Source organism: Guillardia theta, assembly GCF_000315625.1.
Source record: "Guillardia theta CCMP2712 unplaced genomic scaffold GUITHscaffold_182, whole genome shotgun sequence".
In the NCBI taxonomy this organism is placed as follows: Eukaryota; class Cryptophyceae; order Pyrenomonadales; family Geminigeraceae; genus Guillardia; species Guillardia theta.
In genome coordinates this window covers 39,805-54,046 of record NW_005434494.1, presented here as the reverse complement: position 1 = coordinate 54,046, position 14,242 = coordinate 39,805, and the positions used below count along the sequence as shown (strand labels likewise).

General features: G+C 52.4%; 3 protein-coding genes across 3 annotated transcripts; 2 read left to right on the top strand and 1 right to left on the bottom strand.

Moving 5' to 3' along the window:
- Positions 1-1,003: 1,003 nt before the first annotated feature.
- On the top strand, positions 1,004-3,701 carry GUITHDRAFT_147963 (hypothetical protein; the record flags this gene model as incomplete). Its single annotated transcript, XM_005820297.1, has 6 exons — positions 1,004-1,054; positions 1,085-1,129; positions 1,166-1,210; positions 1,416-3,431; positions 3,462-3,569; positions 3,636-3,701. The coding sequence occupies 6 exons, from the start codon at positions 1,004-1,006 to the stop codon at positions 3,699-3,701; spliced, it is 2,331 nt and encodes a 776-aa protein (XP_005820354.1).
- Positions 3,702-4,169: 468 nt separating this feature from the next.
- On the bottom strand, positions 4,170-9,768 carry GUITHDRAFT_90761 (hypothetical protein; the record flags this gene model as incomplete). Its single annotated transcript, XM_005820296.1, has 26 exons — positions 4,170-4,342; positions 4,389-4,425; positions 4,640-4,696; positions 4,819-4,855; positions 4,901-4,956; positions 5,092-5,146; positions 5,289-5,344; positions 5,392-5,432; positions 5,934-6,004; positions 6,052-6,074; positions 6,156-6,201; positions 6,249-6,298; positions 6,558-6,614; positions 6,664-6,696; positions 6,927-6,974; positions 7,033-7,095; positions 7,218-7,303; positions 7,354-7,417; positions 7,757-7,823; positions 7,880-7,915; positions 8,387-8,427; positions 8,524-8,574; positions 8,845-8,893; positions 9,104-9,177; positions 9,231-9,284; positions 9,700-9,768. 26 exons carry the CDS (start codon positions 9,766-9,768, stop codon positions 4,170-4,172), a joined length of 1,494 nt encoding a protein of 497 aa, XP_005820353.1.
- A 3,815-nt stretch (positions 9,769-13,583) lies between these two features.
- Positions 13,584-14,213, top strand: GUITHDRAFT_156059 (hypothetical protein). Its single transcript, XM_005820295.1, has one exon. The coding sequence runs from the start codon at positions 13,661-13,663 to the stop codon at positions 13,979-13,981; it is 321 nt and encodes a 106-aa protein (XP_005820352.1). The 5' UTR covers positions 13,584-13,660; the 3' UTR covers positions 13,982-14,213.
- The last annotated feature ends 29 nt before the right edge of the window (positions 14,214-14,242 follow it).

Sequence of the window (14,242 nt, the reverse complement as noted above, 5' to 3'; positions counted from 1 at the left end):
GCTTGACTGAGTAACTAAGTTGCGGCCCCATAAACTTTGTGACTCGCCAGTCCTCAGGGCCACTGAGTGCCGGCGGGCCGCCGCGCCCGGCCCAGGCGCCGCCGGCGCGGCCCGCCGCCGGCGGCCGCACTGACTCAGGGGCCGCTCAGTCACGATTATAGTGTTCCGACAACGTTGGTACTACAGTACGGTACGGTACTACTGACACCGTGCGGCACGCCTCACCTAGTAGGTGACTGTGACGGTACTTACGGTACGGTACCGCGGCGCTCAGCGGCAGGCTCCGACGAGCCTCCGCGCTGCAACTTTCACTTGCCCCGGGCCACACTGTCCGATCGCATCCGATGATCTGACTCGGTCGGAGGCTCGGATTCGGGCGGGCGGCCGCGGCAGTGTTCGTTTCACGTTTCCGAGTTCGCCGCCACCGGCCGCGGGATCCGATACCCGGCCCGGTCACCGGGTGAGTACCCCGGCGGTGCCACCGCCGTCACAACCGTTGAACAGTAGTCCCCCCCGGTGACGCCGGGTCCCCGGGCCCGAGAGTCCGGGCGTGCCACTGCCACTCGGATCAATAACCACGGGCCAGCCTGCCGCTGCATTGGCAGTCCGATCAATGATTCCGACTTAGGCCGCTTCCGGGAATTCCGCCGAGACGGTTCCGACTGACTGTGACAGCCCGGACTCCGACCGTGAACCGGCGTCCTGAGTCCGACTGTCAACTTGAAGTGACTCGGAACTGGCTTCGGAACTCCGGGACGCCCGGCCGGTGAGCCTGGCCCGGCCGGCGGTCCCGGCCGACTGATGAGTGACTTTTACAGCGGCGGAACGGTCGAGTCGGGCCGGGCGCGCGGCCGGGCGAACTGAAGTGATGGAGCTACGAGAGTTGGCTGCCGTTCGCCCAGTTGTGATGGAATCATGGCGGGAGCCCGGGGCTGAAGGCGCAGGCGGCGGCATCATGACGGTTGGAACGATCTGATCGCCTGCCATCAAGGCTGTTTCCAGCATGTCTAGCGATCAGTGGAGGAAGAGGAAGCAGAGGGCTGAACATGACGAGGTTTGTTGAGGGATGACTGCGCTCCTGAAGGCTGATGACCGTTGGTTCCTACAACAGCACAGGAAAGACTTCGTGGTGAGGAGTAGCAGAACTACCTACAGTACTGAACAGGTCGGACGTGGGCTAGGAGTGGCAGAATGGATCAATTTAAAACAGGTGAAGCATGTGACGCTACCATGATGCTTGTTGTTTCTTTAACTCACTTTTTTACCTTGCTTCACTTCTCAACCCCTTCAAGTTGTCGTGATGATTGTTGTTTCTCAAACCCTTGTCGTGATGATTGTTGTTCTTCAACCCCTTCGAGTTTCTGGATGATTGTTGTTTCTTTGAGCTGGCAACTGAATGATTGTTTCCCTTCCAGCCCGTTGAACGTCGATGGCATTGGGATGTAGGAGACGATGAGAAGAGAGTTGGGGGGGAGGAAGAGGAGGAGCCCTCTCATCTTCCTTCCCTCCTGCGCAGATTCTTGCCGTCTCGATCCGGGAGCGTCCGCTCTAGCGTGAAGGAGGAGGGCGGAGATGAAGGGGAGGGTATCCCAACAACGTTAGCGGGGCTGATGTATGCAAGGGTGAAGGAAACGCTCGAGCAGTGGAGGAGTCGACTGCAAGCGAGGAGGGAGTACCAGAAACGACTGCGAACGATCTACGGCCCGGGCCCTGTCGAACAAGTCTTCACGTGGTACGTGCTTGTTCCCCTCGGTGCTCTGCTCGCCAAGTTGGAGGAGTACTTTGACGCGTACCTCGTCATCCTCCGCCTCCGGTTCCTCCCTTCCTCCTCTGCCAGCGAGCGAGGGATGACATGGCGGGTGCTCGAGAAGCTGCAGAACAAGGTCCAGTTGATCCAGTCAGTCTGCGTCGGGCTAACAGTCTGCGTTGCCCTCATCGTCTACGAGTTTCAGTTCCGAGGGTACGTGCCGAGTTGGTCAGAAGACTGCAGAAACCCTTTCTCGGATCCTGCTACCTGCGTTGAGAACTCTTACTGCTCCTACCAATACTCCGAGCAAGACTCGAAGATGCAGCTGTCGTGTTTGCCCATCACCAACAACCTTAGTGCGCTCACCAAGCTCAAGGTCATGAATGTTGCCCTTACCTTGCTGATGATATGGAACCTGTTCGTCACCTTGGAGTACGAGAACGCGATCCGAGCACTTCGCAACCATGTTGAGTTCAGAGACAAGAAGCTTAGAAGATACTCGATGATTGAGAGCGGGCTCCTTCTCCCTTTCCTTGTTGAGGCAGTCTCCTTGGCTATCGTACAGATTCCCTTCCTTCAATTTGACGTGATCGTGCAAACCTCTTACTTTTCTACTCGGCCCAGCATGTACTCGTTCGACGGCATCATCGCAATCGTCATGACGTGTCGCACATATCAAGTGTGGAAGTGGTATAGGTCAGACCTCTTCGCCAAGTTCGAGAGCAGGCAGTATGGTGTGAGGATCAACGATGATCTCATGGGAAGCTGGCTGGCAATACGCTTTCTCATCCTCAAGAACCCATTCCTTGCATCTTTCCAGTTCTTCCTCGCCCTCATCTTAGTTGGCTCCTACGTCTTCCGCATAGCGGAGAGCAGCACCAACAGCGTCATCGCTGTCTACTACTGGGACTCCTTGTGGTTCGTCATGGATACAGCTCTCGGCCTTCCTGTAGGAGAGGTAGACATCACTCCCTCGACCTCCTTCGGCAGGTTCATCGCCATCGCCATCCGCCTCCTCAGCATCTTGTGGTTTGCGCTGCTGGTCGCCGCCATTCGGCTGCTGCTCCGCTTCGACGCCAAGGAGATCGAGTTCTTCGGGTGGCTCCGCTTGTCAAAGCTGTTCCAGACCCTGCGGACGAGCGCAGCGCGAGTGATTCAGTACTTGTGGATGTACCGACGGTCATGGCTGGTAGAGCGGCAGCGGACGAGGTTCAGGAGGGCCCGGAGGGACCTGATGAAGTTCGAGAGCGGGATCGAGAATCCGGAGCGATGGGACTTCGGAGCGTTCACAAGGGCGGAGTCGAGGAGGATATCAGAGATCAAGAGCAAAGTGTCGTCATACGCGAACCTGCTAGAGAAAGTTCTGGACAGATCGGGCGCAGACGAGAGCTACGACATGGCGGGAGTGATGAAGAGAGGAGGAGGGGCGATGTACTACAGTGATACTGATAGTGAGAGCGGGGAGGAGCTGGTGATGCTGAGCGGAGTGAAGTTTGGGAGCGACGAGGACGGGAAGAGGAACAGGAGCAAGCAGCCGTTGGAAGGAGAGGATAAGTACGGGGGCATGAATTACGAGGTGATGCTGACCAAGAAGGAGAAGCGGATTCGAAGAAGGAAGCAGCTTGAAGAGCAGATTGCAGTCTGCAGTAAGGAGGCGGGGAGCGTGAGAAAGGAGCTGGAGAAGGTAATGAAGGCCGTTGGGATCGTCCCGCAGGTCGTGGACAAGGAAGGGAAGGTGGTGCCGCCGGAGGTCAAGGAGATTCAACCGTGGGAGCAAGAGCTGATCGCCAAGATGGACGAGAGGTCGAGACGTTTACAGCAGGTTGAGACAGATCTGTCAGAGGTTGTTGTTCCATGTTGCTCCCTCCTATCTCACCCCCTCCTTCAGGCTATCACCCACATCCTGACGCTCGTCCAAGGGCTCTACCACAAGCGCGGCAAGGCGCCAAAGTAGCGAAGTGAAGAGGAGAAAGGAAGGAGCAGCAGCTGGGAGGAGGAGGGGGGCAGCTGAGAGAAGGAGGAGGAAGGAGGAGGAGTGAAGTAAGATCACTCCTTGTGGAGACTGGGGACCTCAGTTGTCAAGGTCTTGGCTCGCGGCTTGATGGACGGGCTGTGAACCTGCAAGCCCAGCTGTGAGTAGGAGGAGATCAGCTGGAGGAGGAGGAAGACGAGGGCGAGGATGAGGGCGACGAAGATGTTGCTGCCGTTGGAAGAGGAGGAGAAGGAGGAGGAGGAGGAGGAGGAGGAGGAGGAGGAGTACCCTCGCAGTCTCGCCCGAATAGAACTTGCTCGCACTGCATGTAACTTAGCATGAGAAAGATGAATGAAGAGAGAAAAGAAGAGGGGGGAAGAGGAGAGGAGAGGAGAGGAGAGGAGAGGAGAGGAGAGGAGAGGAGAGGAACAAAGTGGTGTAGACATGACGTCACCATTCAGCCACATAGGATTGCTCCTCCTCCAAGGTCATATGCCTGTCATTTCTCAGCTGCCTCCTCCACTCCAAGCTCGTCTCCGCCCACCTGAAGTGCAGGCGCAAATCTGGCACGTTGGTCCTGGAGATATCATTGCCGCTGGGGCCAGGGAGGTAGTAGTTGGCTCCTGCGCGTGCTGAATGAGGAGGGAGAGGAGAGGGATAGGAGAGAACCAATCCATTGGGACTTGACGCAGTCCTCGAAGCCGCTCTGTATGCCAGGTCAGTGGGAAGAAGGAGGAGGAGGAGAAGGAGGAGAAGGAAGGAGGTGGAGGGTGAAAGAGAAGGAGGAGGGAGGGAGATCGAAAATGAGGGGAGGAGAGGGCAAGAACACCAAAGTGGGGAGGGGAGGGGAGGAGCAGCGCGGGTCAAGGGGTGAGGAGAGGAGGAGGAAGGTGGGGGGATGGAGGAAGCCCAGGATCAACCTGGAGGACACTGTTTCGAGCAATCTCGCAGAGGTCCACATTGGAGTAGCGAAACATCTGCTGTCAGTCAGTGAAGGAGACGAGGCAGGTAAGGGTGGACGCAGGCAGGCAGGCAGGCAGGCAGGCAGGCAGGCAGGCAGGCAGGCAGGCAGGCAGGCAGGCAGGCAGGAGAGTCTCGCCTGTTTGGCCATGCCGTACTCTTCTAGCAACGGCTCCCTGAGCAGTGCAGTGAGAGGAGAGAAACGAGGAGAAGGTGGTGACTTTGTCATGTGAAATTGAAGAGGATCGTCAGTAGATAACGAGACGTTCAGCCCGCGCTGAGAGCCTGCGGCGTCAGCTAGAGGAGGAGCAGGAAAAGGAGGAGGAGGTAGACAAAGGAGAAGGAAAAGGAGGAGCAGGGAGGAGCAGGGAGGAGCAAGGAGGAGCAGGGAGGAGCAGGGAGGTGCAAGGACCTTGAAGTAAATGTCGAAAGGATTCCGATCGTACTGCAAGAAGAGAGCGTTGTTGCTGTAATCGGGTTTAGAAGCCGTTTGACAAAATAAAGGGATGATATGATACAACTATGATAGAAAATGATAGAAAGAAGTTGATGATATGAGATGAATTGTCAAGAACTATGTTGATGACATGATAGAAGGATATGGTCTACCTCATGGGCGAGACGGCAAGTCCGATCTGTTCGAGGTAGAAGAGATACTGGAGGGACTGAAGACAACAAGTCAAGGTTGTAATAGACATCTCGCAGAGATAACCGGTGATCGCCGCATGGTAATGCCATGGTTGATGCCATCGGCTGCACATGGTGTGAGAGAAAAAGCAGGGAGCAGGGAGCAGGGAGCAGGGAGCAGGGAGCAGGGAGCAGGGAGCAGGGAGCAGGGAGCAGGGGAACAAAAGGAAAGGAAGAGGACAAGGTAGGGGAGGAAGAAGAGGAGCAGGAGCAGGAGCAGGAGCAGGAGGAACACCAAGAGGACAAGAAAATGGAGGAGAGAATAGAGGAATGGTAAACAGGATTGGAAGAGGAAGACAAGACAAGAGGAGGAGAAAAAAGGAGAGGAGAGAACAGAACAGAACAGAACAGAACAGAACAGAACAGAACAGAACAGAACAGAACAGAACAGAACAGAACAGAACAGAACAGAACAGAACAGAACAGAACAGAACAGAACAGAACAGAACAGAACAGAACAGAACAGAAAACAAGACAAGACAAGAGGAGAGGAGAGAGGCGGCGGCAGCGGCAGCATCATCAAGCAGCAGCATCAAGCAGCAGTAGCAGCAGAAGGTCTAAACTTACCGAGCAAGAACGCTGCAACAACATGGTCCAAATCTCCTGCCTCCCCGCAATGAGGCCGGAGGGCGAAGGTGCTGCGTGAGGGTGAGGAGGAAGGAGGAGAAAGAAGCTTGCGGTCCACCTGAACCCTCTTTCTCTACGGAACTGTTTGCAAGCAGAGGGAACGAATCGATCAGTGCAAACATCACAACAATGCAGGAAGGTGATGGGAAGAGTTGTTCTAACCTGGTTCAATACGTGGATGTTTGCCCACATCATGTAGATGTAATAGCTGTAAGGCGTGAGATCACGAGAAGAAAGCGCCATGAGTCTCTTTGCCTGTATGGCAAGTTGTCTTCGCTGTCCCAGGTGTCTGGCGTTGGCGGATCCTGAAAAATGATCTCATTTGTACAAGGAAGATGACAACCATGCCATATGTGCAAGGAATGTATAACAATCATATAAGTTGTACAGGGAAGGTATTACAATCATGTTAGTTGTACAAGGAAGGTATAACAATCATGTCATGTATAAGGAAAATGACAATTATTTCACTTTTACAAAGGTGTGACAATCATGTTGAGTGTACGAGGAGGATAACAATATTTCAGTTGTACAAGGAAGGCAGAACAACATCGCCTGTCTCACTTTCCAGATCTTTCTCTCTCCAAGACTCTCGTCGTCTACGCTATCAAACGCGACCACCTGCAGCATCAGTCAGGCGAGGAAGAGCAGAAGATTTGACATGGCTGACTTGCTGCAGGAATAAATGGAGCTGCGGGTACTCCTGCAGCAAGAGCACAAGGTCAGTAGAGGGCGAAGGTGTGTGCATCTGATGGGGGAGGGGGGCAGGAGCAGGAGCAGGAGTAGGAGCAGGGGCAGGAGCAGGAGCAGGAGCAGGAGCAGGGGCAGGAGCAGGGGCAGGAGCAGGAGCAGGAGCAGGAGCAGGAGAAGGAGCAGGAGCAGGAGCAGGAGCAGGGGCAGGAGCAGGGGCAGGAGCAGGGGCAGGATTCAGACCTCTGGGGAGATTGTGGCTTTGAACAGAGGCTCAAAGACGTTTTGAATCTGGGAGGAAGAACAAGATCAGATGAGATTGCTTGTGAAGTGTGATATTCTTTCTCGCCATATCAGAGAAGACGCGAATGGAAGATGTTGTTCTCTTGTGCACATGATAAAGGCGTGGAATCTGTACACAGTTAGATCTAAAGAATGCAGAAGACAAATCTGACTGCTCAACTAAAACAATGACAACAAGGAGAGACAAGAAAAAACGACAAGAGACACAATAAACATACACGTTGAGGGAACCTGGATGACCCATCTGTTGTTGTCAGAGTAGAGATTGTTGTCACATATCCACTTTGCGAGCTTGTTCCATTCCTCCTTGTCTCGTCCTACACTCGCCATCTTCAGCAACTTTACTATACACGCAATCTTGGTCAACCGTAGATCGACACTCGCAATTCAGCCATCTGATACTTCGACTCCTGGTAGTCCGCAAAGAGCTCCTGTCGGTATACAAGTGCACATGTCAGGGTTGACTGTTGGTATGTGTTGGGTTGTTGCAGGTTGAAAGAGAAAGAGGAGGAGGAAAGAGGAGGAGATGTATATATGGAGATGATAGGTGGGAAGAGCAGGTAGATAGCAACAAGTAGGAGCAGGAGGAGCAGGTGGACAGAAGGTAGGAGGAGGAGAGAGAGAGGGGTAGATTGCAGGAAGCTGGAGGAGAGGTGAGTAGATAACAGGAGGTTGCAGGAAGGAGCAGAAAGCACAAGTTTGAAGGAGGAGGAGCGGGTACATAGCAGGAGATTGGAGGAGGAGGGTGTAGATAGTTGCCTCTTTATCACCTGGGTTATCTGTGCTAAGTACAAACCATCGATCATGTTGTCTGTTTTGAGGAAAATTTCGCGCAACCTGCGAGGTGAAGGTTTGATCAGCTGCAACGTGATGCAAGAAAAGGAGGATGAAACCTGGACGAGCCGCAAGGGTTGTACTTGAGATTGAACCTGTTTGCATGTCAGAGAGGAGTGCGAGGAGTCCTGAGACAGTTGTATGATGTGGTGATGGTGATGTGATCACGATATAGAGATGGTGGTGGTGGTGGTGGTGGTGGTGGTGATGATGATGATGATGATGATGATGATGATGTTGTTGTTGTTGTTGTTGTTGTTGTTGTTGTTGTTGTTGTTGATGATGATGATGATGATGATGATGATGATGATGATGATGATGATGGAGATGATGGAGATGATGATGATGATGATGGAGATGACAAAATAATAATTATTATTATCGTCTCCAACATCATCATCATCCTGATGGGCAATGCTGAAACGATAGCAGGAAGGGCGAGATGTAGAGAGAAAGAACAGTATGGGTGGCAGATGAAAGATGAAAATGAAACAACGTTGAGCAGAGAAACGAATGGTTGTGAGAGTGATTGTTCGCACGAAACGACTTCGGCATCATACTTCTACCTGTCAAAACGATGCAACGTGCTGTTGTCCGCGTGAACATCCTGGCACGGATGATGAGGAAGGAAAGAATCGCAGCAGGAGAGGAGGGGACCAAGTCTTGCGATAGCAGGAAAGCAGCTCGGGGTATCGATACTTACCAACATATCCAAAGAAAGGTCGTATGCTGTCATCCTAAGGGAGTCAAAAACCTGATACAGTCTCACTGAAATGGCAGATACCTCAAGATCTCTGCTCTTCTACACCCTCACATCTCATCGCATCACGTCCTCTCCCCTCCCTTCTCCCCCCTCCTCTCCTCTCCTCTCTCCACTCCCTCCACTTTTGTTCTCTTGTCTCCATTCCCTCCCCTCCCCTCCTGCACATCCCTCTTCTCCTCTCCTCTCTTCGCTCCTCCCCTCCCTTCCTTTCTTATCCCTTCTTATCCCTCCCACTCCTTGATCTCTCCCCTGTCCTCGCACCTCTTGTAGCGTCAATTCCTTCCCGTCTCTGAAGATGACAACTCGATCTCTGTCAACCTGCGACCAGTCAGCAAGGAAAACTCCTCTTCCATCTCCTCCTCTCCTCCTCTACCCCCGAGATCACTCAAAGCTCCTCTCTCTTTCCTTTCAACCATTCCTGCCTCCTTGTCTCCTCCTGCGCCTCCTGCCTCCTGCCTCCTCCTCCTCCTCCTCCTCCTCCTCCTCCTCCTCCTCCTCCTCCTCCTCATTCTCCACTCACCTTAAGCTTCTCTTGATGAATCGGAGCAAGTGCTTCTGGTGCATGGACGCGCTATGATGGATGTGGGTGTCGACCTGAGCGCTTGTCACGACATGGAGCAACTTGATGATGTTGTGACATGTCAAACCTTGCGCACGTTGTAGAAGTCCCTGTGAGGATTTATCTTGGCGATGGCGATCTCCTGAGAGTTGAGAGATTCATCAGCAGCAGCAGGAGGAGAGTCAGGCGAGATGAGGGAGATGAAAAGGGATGATGATAGAAAAGGTGATGGGAAAGGTGACAGACAGGATGACAGAAAGGACATGAGAAAGGTTGACAGCAACGATGATAGAGAGGATGGTAGCAACGATGTAAGAAGGATCTAAGGAGGATCTAAGAAGGGGTGTAAGAAACAAGACAGGTGTCAGCCAATGTGAGTACACACATAGTAAAGATGAGAACAATTGATACACTGGAGGACAGGAGATTGTATGGACGAAGACAGAATGTGAACGAGAAGAGAAAAGGCATGTCAGGACAGTCCGTGGACAGGGGAGAATTGACAAGATCGTTGTCAAAAGAGATTTGACAAGATGATTGTCGATCTTTGCCTTCACCTTGTCTTCATTGAGCAGAAGATGCATCTTGAATTTTGCTTCCAACAGCAGGAGCCTCTGCACTGACATGTCACCGTCTACCTTCCCGTCAGTATGGGCTCACCTTGGAGCAGAAGCTGTTCACTGATGGAGTTCCGATGACCTGAAGAACAATGAAAACTATCCTTCCTCCTTCTTCTCCCTGTCCTTCCTCCTCCAATTCTTCCTATGTCTCCTTCCTTCTCCTGATTCCAACTCCTGCCTTCTTCTCCTCCCTCCTTCTTCTCCCTCCTTCTCCTTCCTTTTTCTCTCCTCATTACCTCCCTACTTCTCTCCCTCCATCCACTCACCTTCATTGTTCTTCTCACATCATCGTAGAAATCAGAGCAAGAGACAGGAGCAGAATGATTGCTGCATGTCTCCAGTCAACGGTGAGCTATCATGACAACAACTTCATGTGCGATTCATAACAACATCTACAAACTGAACGGCAACAACATCTACAGACGTCTGTATCTTCGTCACAAGCTACATCAAGTTTGTCTTCTCATCCGACAAGTTTGACTGACCTTGACCCAGATAGCGAGTAGACGCCATGCTCAAAGCTCAGGTGGTGATCGGTAGAGTGCGGGAAGTCGCTCTCCTGGTCAACAGTCAGGAGAAATCTCTAGAAGAGGAAAGCGAAACAGCACCAGCACCAGCACCAGCACTAGGACGGAGACGAGGACGAGGACGAAGACGAGAACGAGAGCGAGAGCGAGAGCGAGAGCGAGGACGAGGACAACAAGGAGCACGAGGACGAGGACGAGGAAAGGTGAAGGGCTGAAACGGCGAGAAAGTAGGGATAGGAAGAACTCACCACGACACCTTCGGGGGTCAATCGAGATGGTCGGAACGGCAAGTAAGGTGGGGAACGCGAAGGCGGGAACCTCTCTCCCTCCCATATCGCCTGCAGGAAATGAAGAGTGAGGTGAAGGAGGAGCGGCAAGAGGAGAGGGGGAGAGGGGGAGAGGAAGGGGGGCTAAGAGGAAGTGAGGGGTGAGGAGAAGTGAGAGAGGTGAGAGCGGGAGCGGGAGAAAGGGGAAGAAAGGATGAGGAGAACGAGGGAGGGGGGAGGGGGGGTCAGGGGAGGGGAGGAGGCACTGATGACAACGTATTCCTCGTTGGCAGGAAGGGGAAGAAGAGAGAAGAAAAGGGAGGGCGAGGGAAGAAAGGGAGTTAATGGATAGGTATTGAAATGGAGGAGGAGGGAAGAGGGGAAGGAGGGGCAGGGGAAGAAGGAGGGGATGAGCAGGTATGCAGAGAAGGAACGGGAGTGGAGAGGAAGGGAAGGAGGGGAAGGGAAGGGGGGAGGAAGGGGAGGGGAGGACGAGAAGGGGAGAGGAAAGAGGCAGAAGTCTGTTGACCTTTTGTGCTTGTTTGGTGGCTCCGACGTACTTCAATCTCCTTTGAATGCACTGCAGGAGAAGAAGACGAGGGGGTACAAGCAAGAGAAGTAGCAAGGCGAAGGAGAAGCGTTGAGACGAAATCAGAGAGCAATCGCACACATCATTCCATAGTGAACAACCTTGTCGAGGTCAGCAGCTGCTTTTGCAATCTCTTCAGTTATCTGTTGCATCGCATGCAGGTGAGAAAAATTGTACGAGGGTGGAGGGTGACGAGAAAACATCGAAAGCAAAAAGTTACACAAACAACACCTACCGGGGTTTCCTCAACAGCAAATTGCTTGAAACGACCGTCAGTGTACGGAACAGAATGCATATCATTCACCTGGCTCGTGTAGATTGTTTCCAACGGTATGTTCTCCGCAGTGATCCGTTTCAACTGCAGGGGGAGCAAACACTCATGATCGGCCAGGATTCTTTGTCGAGAGAGCAAACCTGCGGCTCTTGCAACGGCACCTTTGCGAAGGGCTTCGGGGCTTCAGAAAAACAAGTTTAAAAGGTGACCATGGAATGAAAGACGTCCTCACATGTGATAGATGTATCGTTGTTGAACTCCCCGACGGAAGAAACTGTAGCACACAACAAGCGTCAACAAGCTCCAATGACAGTCTTTAGCTCACCGTGTCGTAGAAGTGGGTAGACAGGCACAGTCTGGAACGATTCCGTCTCCTCATCTTCTGCAAAACCACCGAACATCAGAGAGGTGCAACAACAACCAACGAACCCCCAGCAAAACTCATCTTCTCCTCCTCTTGCCACACATCTTCTCACCATTGGGGAGCCAATCAATCGTTTCTCCCTGCAAGATTGGGATATTTCGGGGCGATCCGTTCTCAAAGGTGCCCTTGATCTCTATATCATACCTCTCCCCTCCTGCTGAGCAAGAGGAGACGTTTGGGTAAGAGCACGGCAGAACAGCCCAGAAGAGCATGAAGCAGTTTACCTTTTCTATCATTCTCCGCTCCGCCCCATCCGAGGTAAGATTGGCTCATGCCTATCAACAAGGTCATACGGCGATTGTACCGCAACCTCCACGATACGTGACAACTACACAGTGTGATACAATGCAGACTAAACACACATTTCTTGTTCTCGGTTCGTTCTATCTACATCCTTTGACACATTGCAAGACCCATTGCATTCGCAGAGCGAAGGCGGCTCGGGGGTTTCTCAGGGTAACTAAAGACTCGTTGCTGCAACAAACCCGCAACAAGTCGGCAAGGGCGACATGCTCTTGCTGCACATCTGAACAAGCTATAGAGAGGACGCAAGAGAGGCTAGCAGCAAGACTCGTTGTCCTTCCTCCCTGCATTCATCTCTCCCCCGCCGCTGCCTCCCTCGCACGCCCCATAGCGACTCCTTTGCAAGGAATCTCCATAGAGATAGAAGGAAATCAGGGTCCCTTCCACCGCCCACCCCCTTCAGCTCATGTCTAATTCAGTCAAATCAAGGGTAGAAAGATGATTTGTCAGGGTAGGGTAGGGAGCGCCGGGTGGGCCGCCCCGGGCCCGACGAATGAGTCCGAACACGTTCTCTCACTGAGTTTACAAGAAACACTTGAGGTAGCCTTGTGAGCCTCGACTGACTGAGGGCAGTCACATTTCTATAACTAAATTTCCTTATTTGAATTCTCTGCCCTTCTCACGCCAGACGCTACTTCCATTGTCAGCCGCTGAGTGGACCCTACCCCTGTTTCTCCCTCAATCCCAACGATGACGCTACCCCCACCCCTCCCATTGATTGATTTTGAAGCATATGGACCGGGTACTCTTCTATGCTGTTGACGTCAGGGCGCAAGTGTCGGTCATACGTTGATTTCGAAAGCCACGATGTTGCACATTCCAATGCAATATGGCTGTCAATAGAGAAATAATTTTGAAATTTGTACTTTATTGTTCAAATTATAAAATAAATATACATGATCCTTTCACAATATGTTCATTCATTTCGCCAACTTGAAGGGTCCTCCACAGGGCTTAAACTGTAGATGAGGCCGGATGATGTGAAAACTAGCTTTTTCGTTTTATCACCCACCATACAAACCTACAATTTCATGGGTATATCCACCCCCTTTCAGTTATGCGACCACCCCCTTCAACGAAATGGAACCCCTACCCTTGATAAAGCGACCCTTTACTACCCCTACCATCAAGAAACGAAGAACAACCCTACCTCGCGCTGTCGTACTATTTACAATCTACCACATATTTCCCCCAGAAAACTAAATCAAAAGGTAGGGTATAATAATACCCCCACCCCACATACGACCAGATCACTACCTACCCTACCATCCTCTATACCCCTTCCTGTACCTCAGCAATTATCCCAATCACTACCCCCACCCTTCCACTGTACCCTCATTCTTTAACCCCTGCCCCGCTCCCCTACCCGGCCTCCCCCTCGAGTCTCCCTCTATATAAACTCACCTCTCCCTTCTCCTCCTCATTCTCTCCCCTATCTCCTACCACTTTAGGTACCCCCTACCCCTTTAAATTGTCTTCCGCCCCCCCACACAGTAACTCCGCTTCTGTTCCGCCATGCTCGCTGCTACCGTACGCTCCGCCGCCGCTCGCTCTTCCCCTGCCCTCAGGAGATCCTTCGCTGCTCTTCCCAACACCCAGGGAAGCTGGGCTGCTCGCTGGGCCAAGCCTGATGCCCTTCCTCTTGTCGCCCTGGTCTCGTTTGTCTCTGCATTCGGTACCTGGAAGCTTTACGATCTTGGAATCCGCCAGCAGGGTCCGGAGACTGGAAGGAACGTCTACTGGCAGCGCAAGAACGTCGACATCTCTGTTGCCAGCCAGTATGCCTCCAAGTACCCTGGCACTGAGAACCACGTCCACCCTGGAGTGCAGAAGTAAATCAAGGAGATTTGTCGATGGTTGCAGTGTGGTTGTTGCGAGTTAATTCATATTGGAACGCTCGAGCTTTCTTGATGGAAAGGTGTATCGATAGGGAAGATTGCTTCCATGAAACGGAAAAAAACAATGCACGAAGAAAAAGAAAAAAAAGGGATGAGGATGTTGGATTGGTTGTTTGATTAGCAAAACAAGTGTATTTCTTTCAATGAACTTGTAAAGCAAAGTATGCGAGCTGCTGCTCATTGCAATGGCCCCCCGCAA

What these genes read in the sequence shown, in the direction of transcription:
- GUITHDRAFT_156059 (XM_005820295.1), top strand. Translation starts at nt 13,661, where the DNA reads ATGCTCGCTGCTACCGTACGCTCCGCCGCCGCTCGCTCTTCCCCTGCC.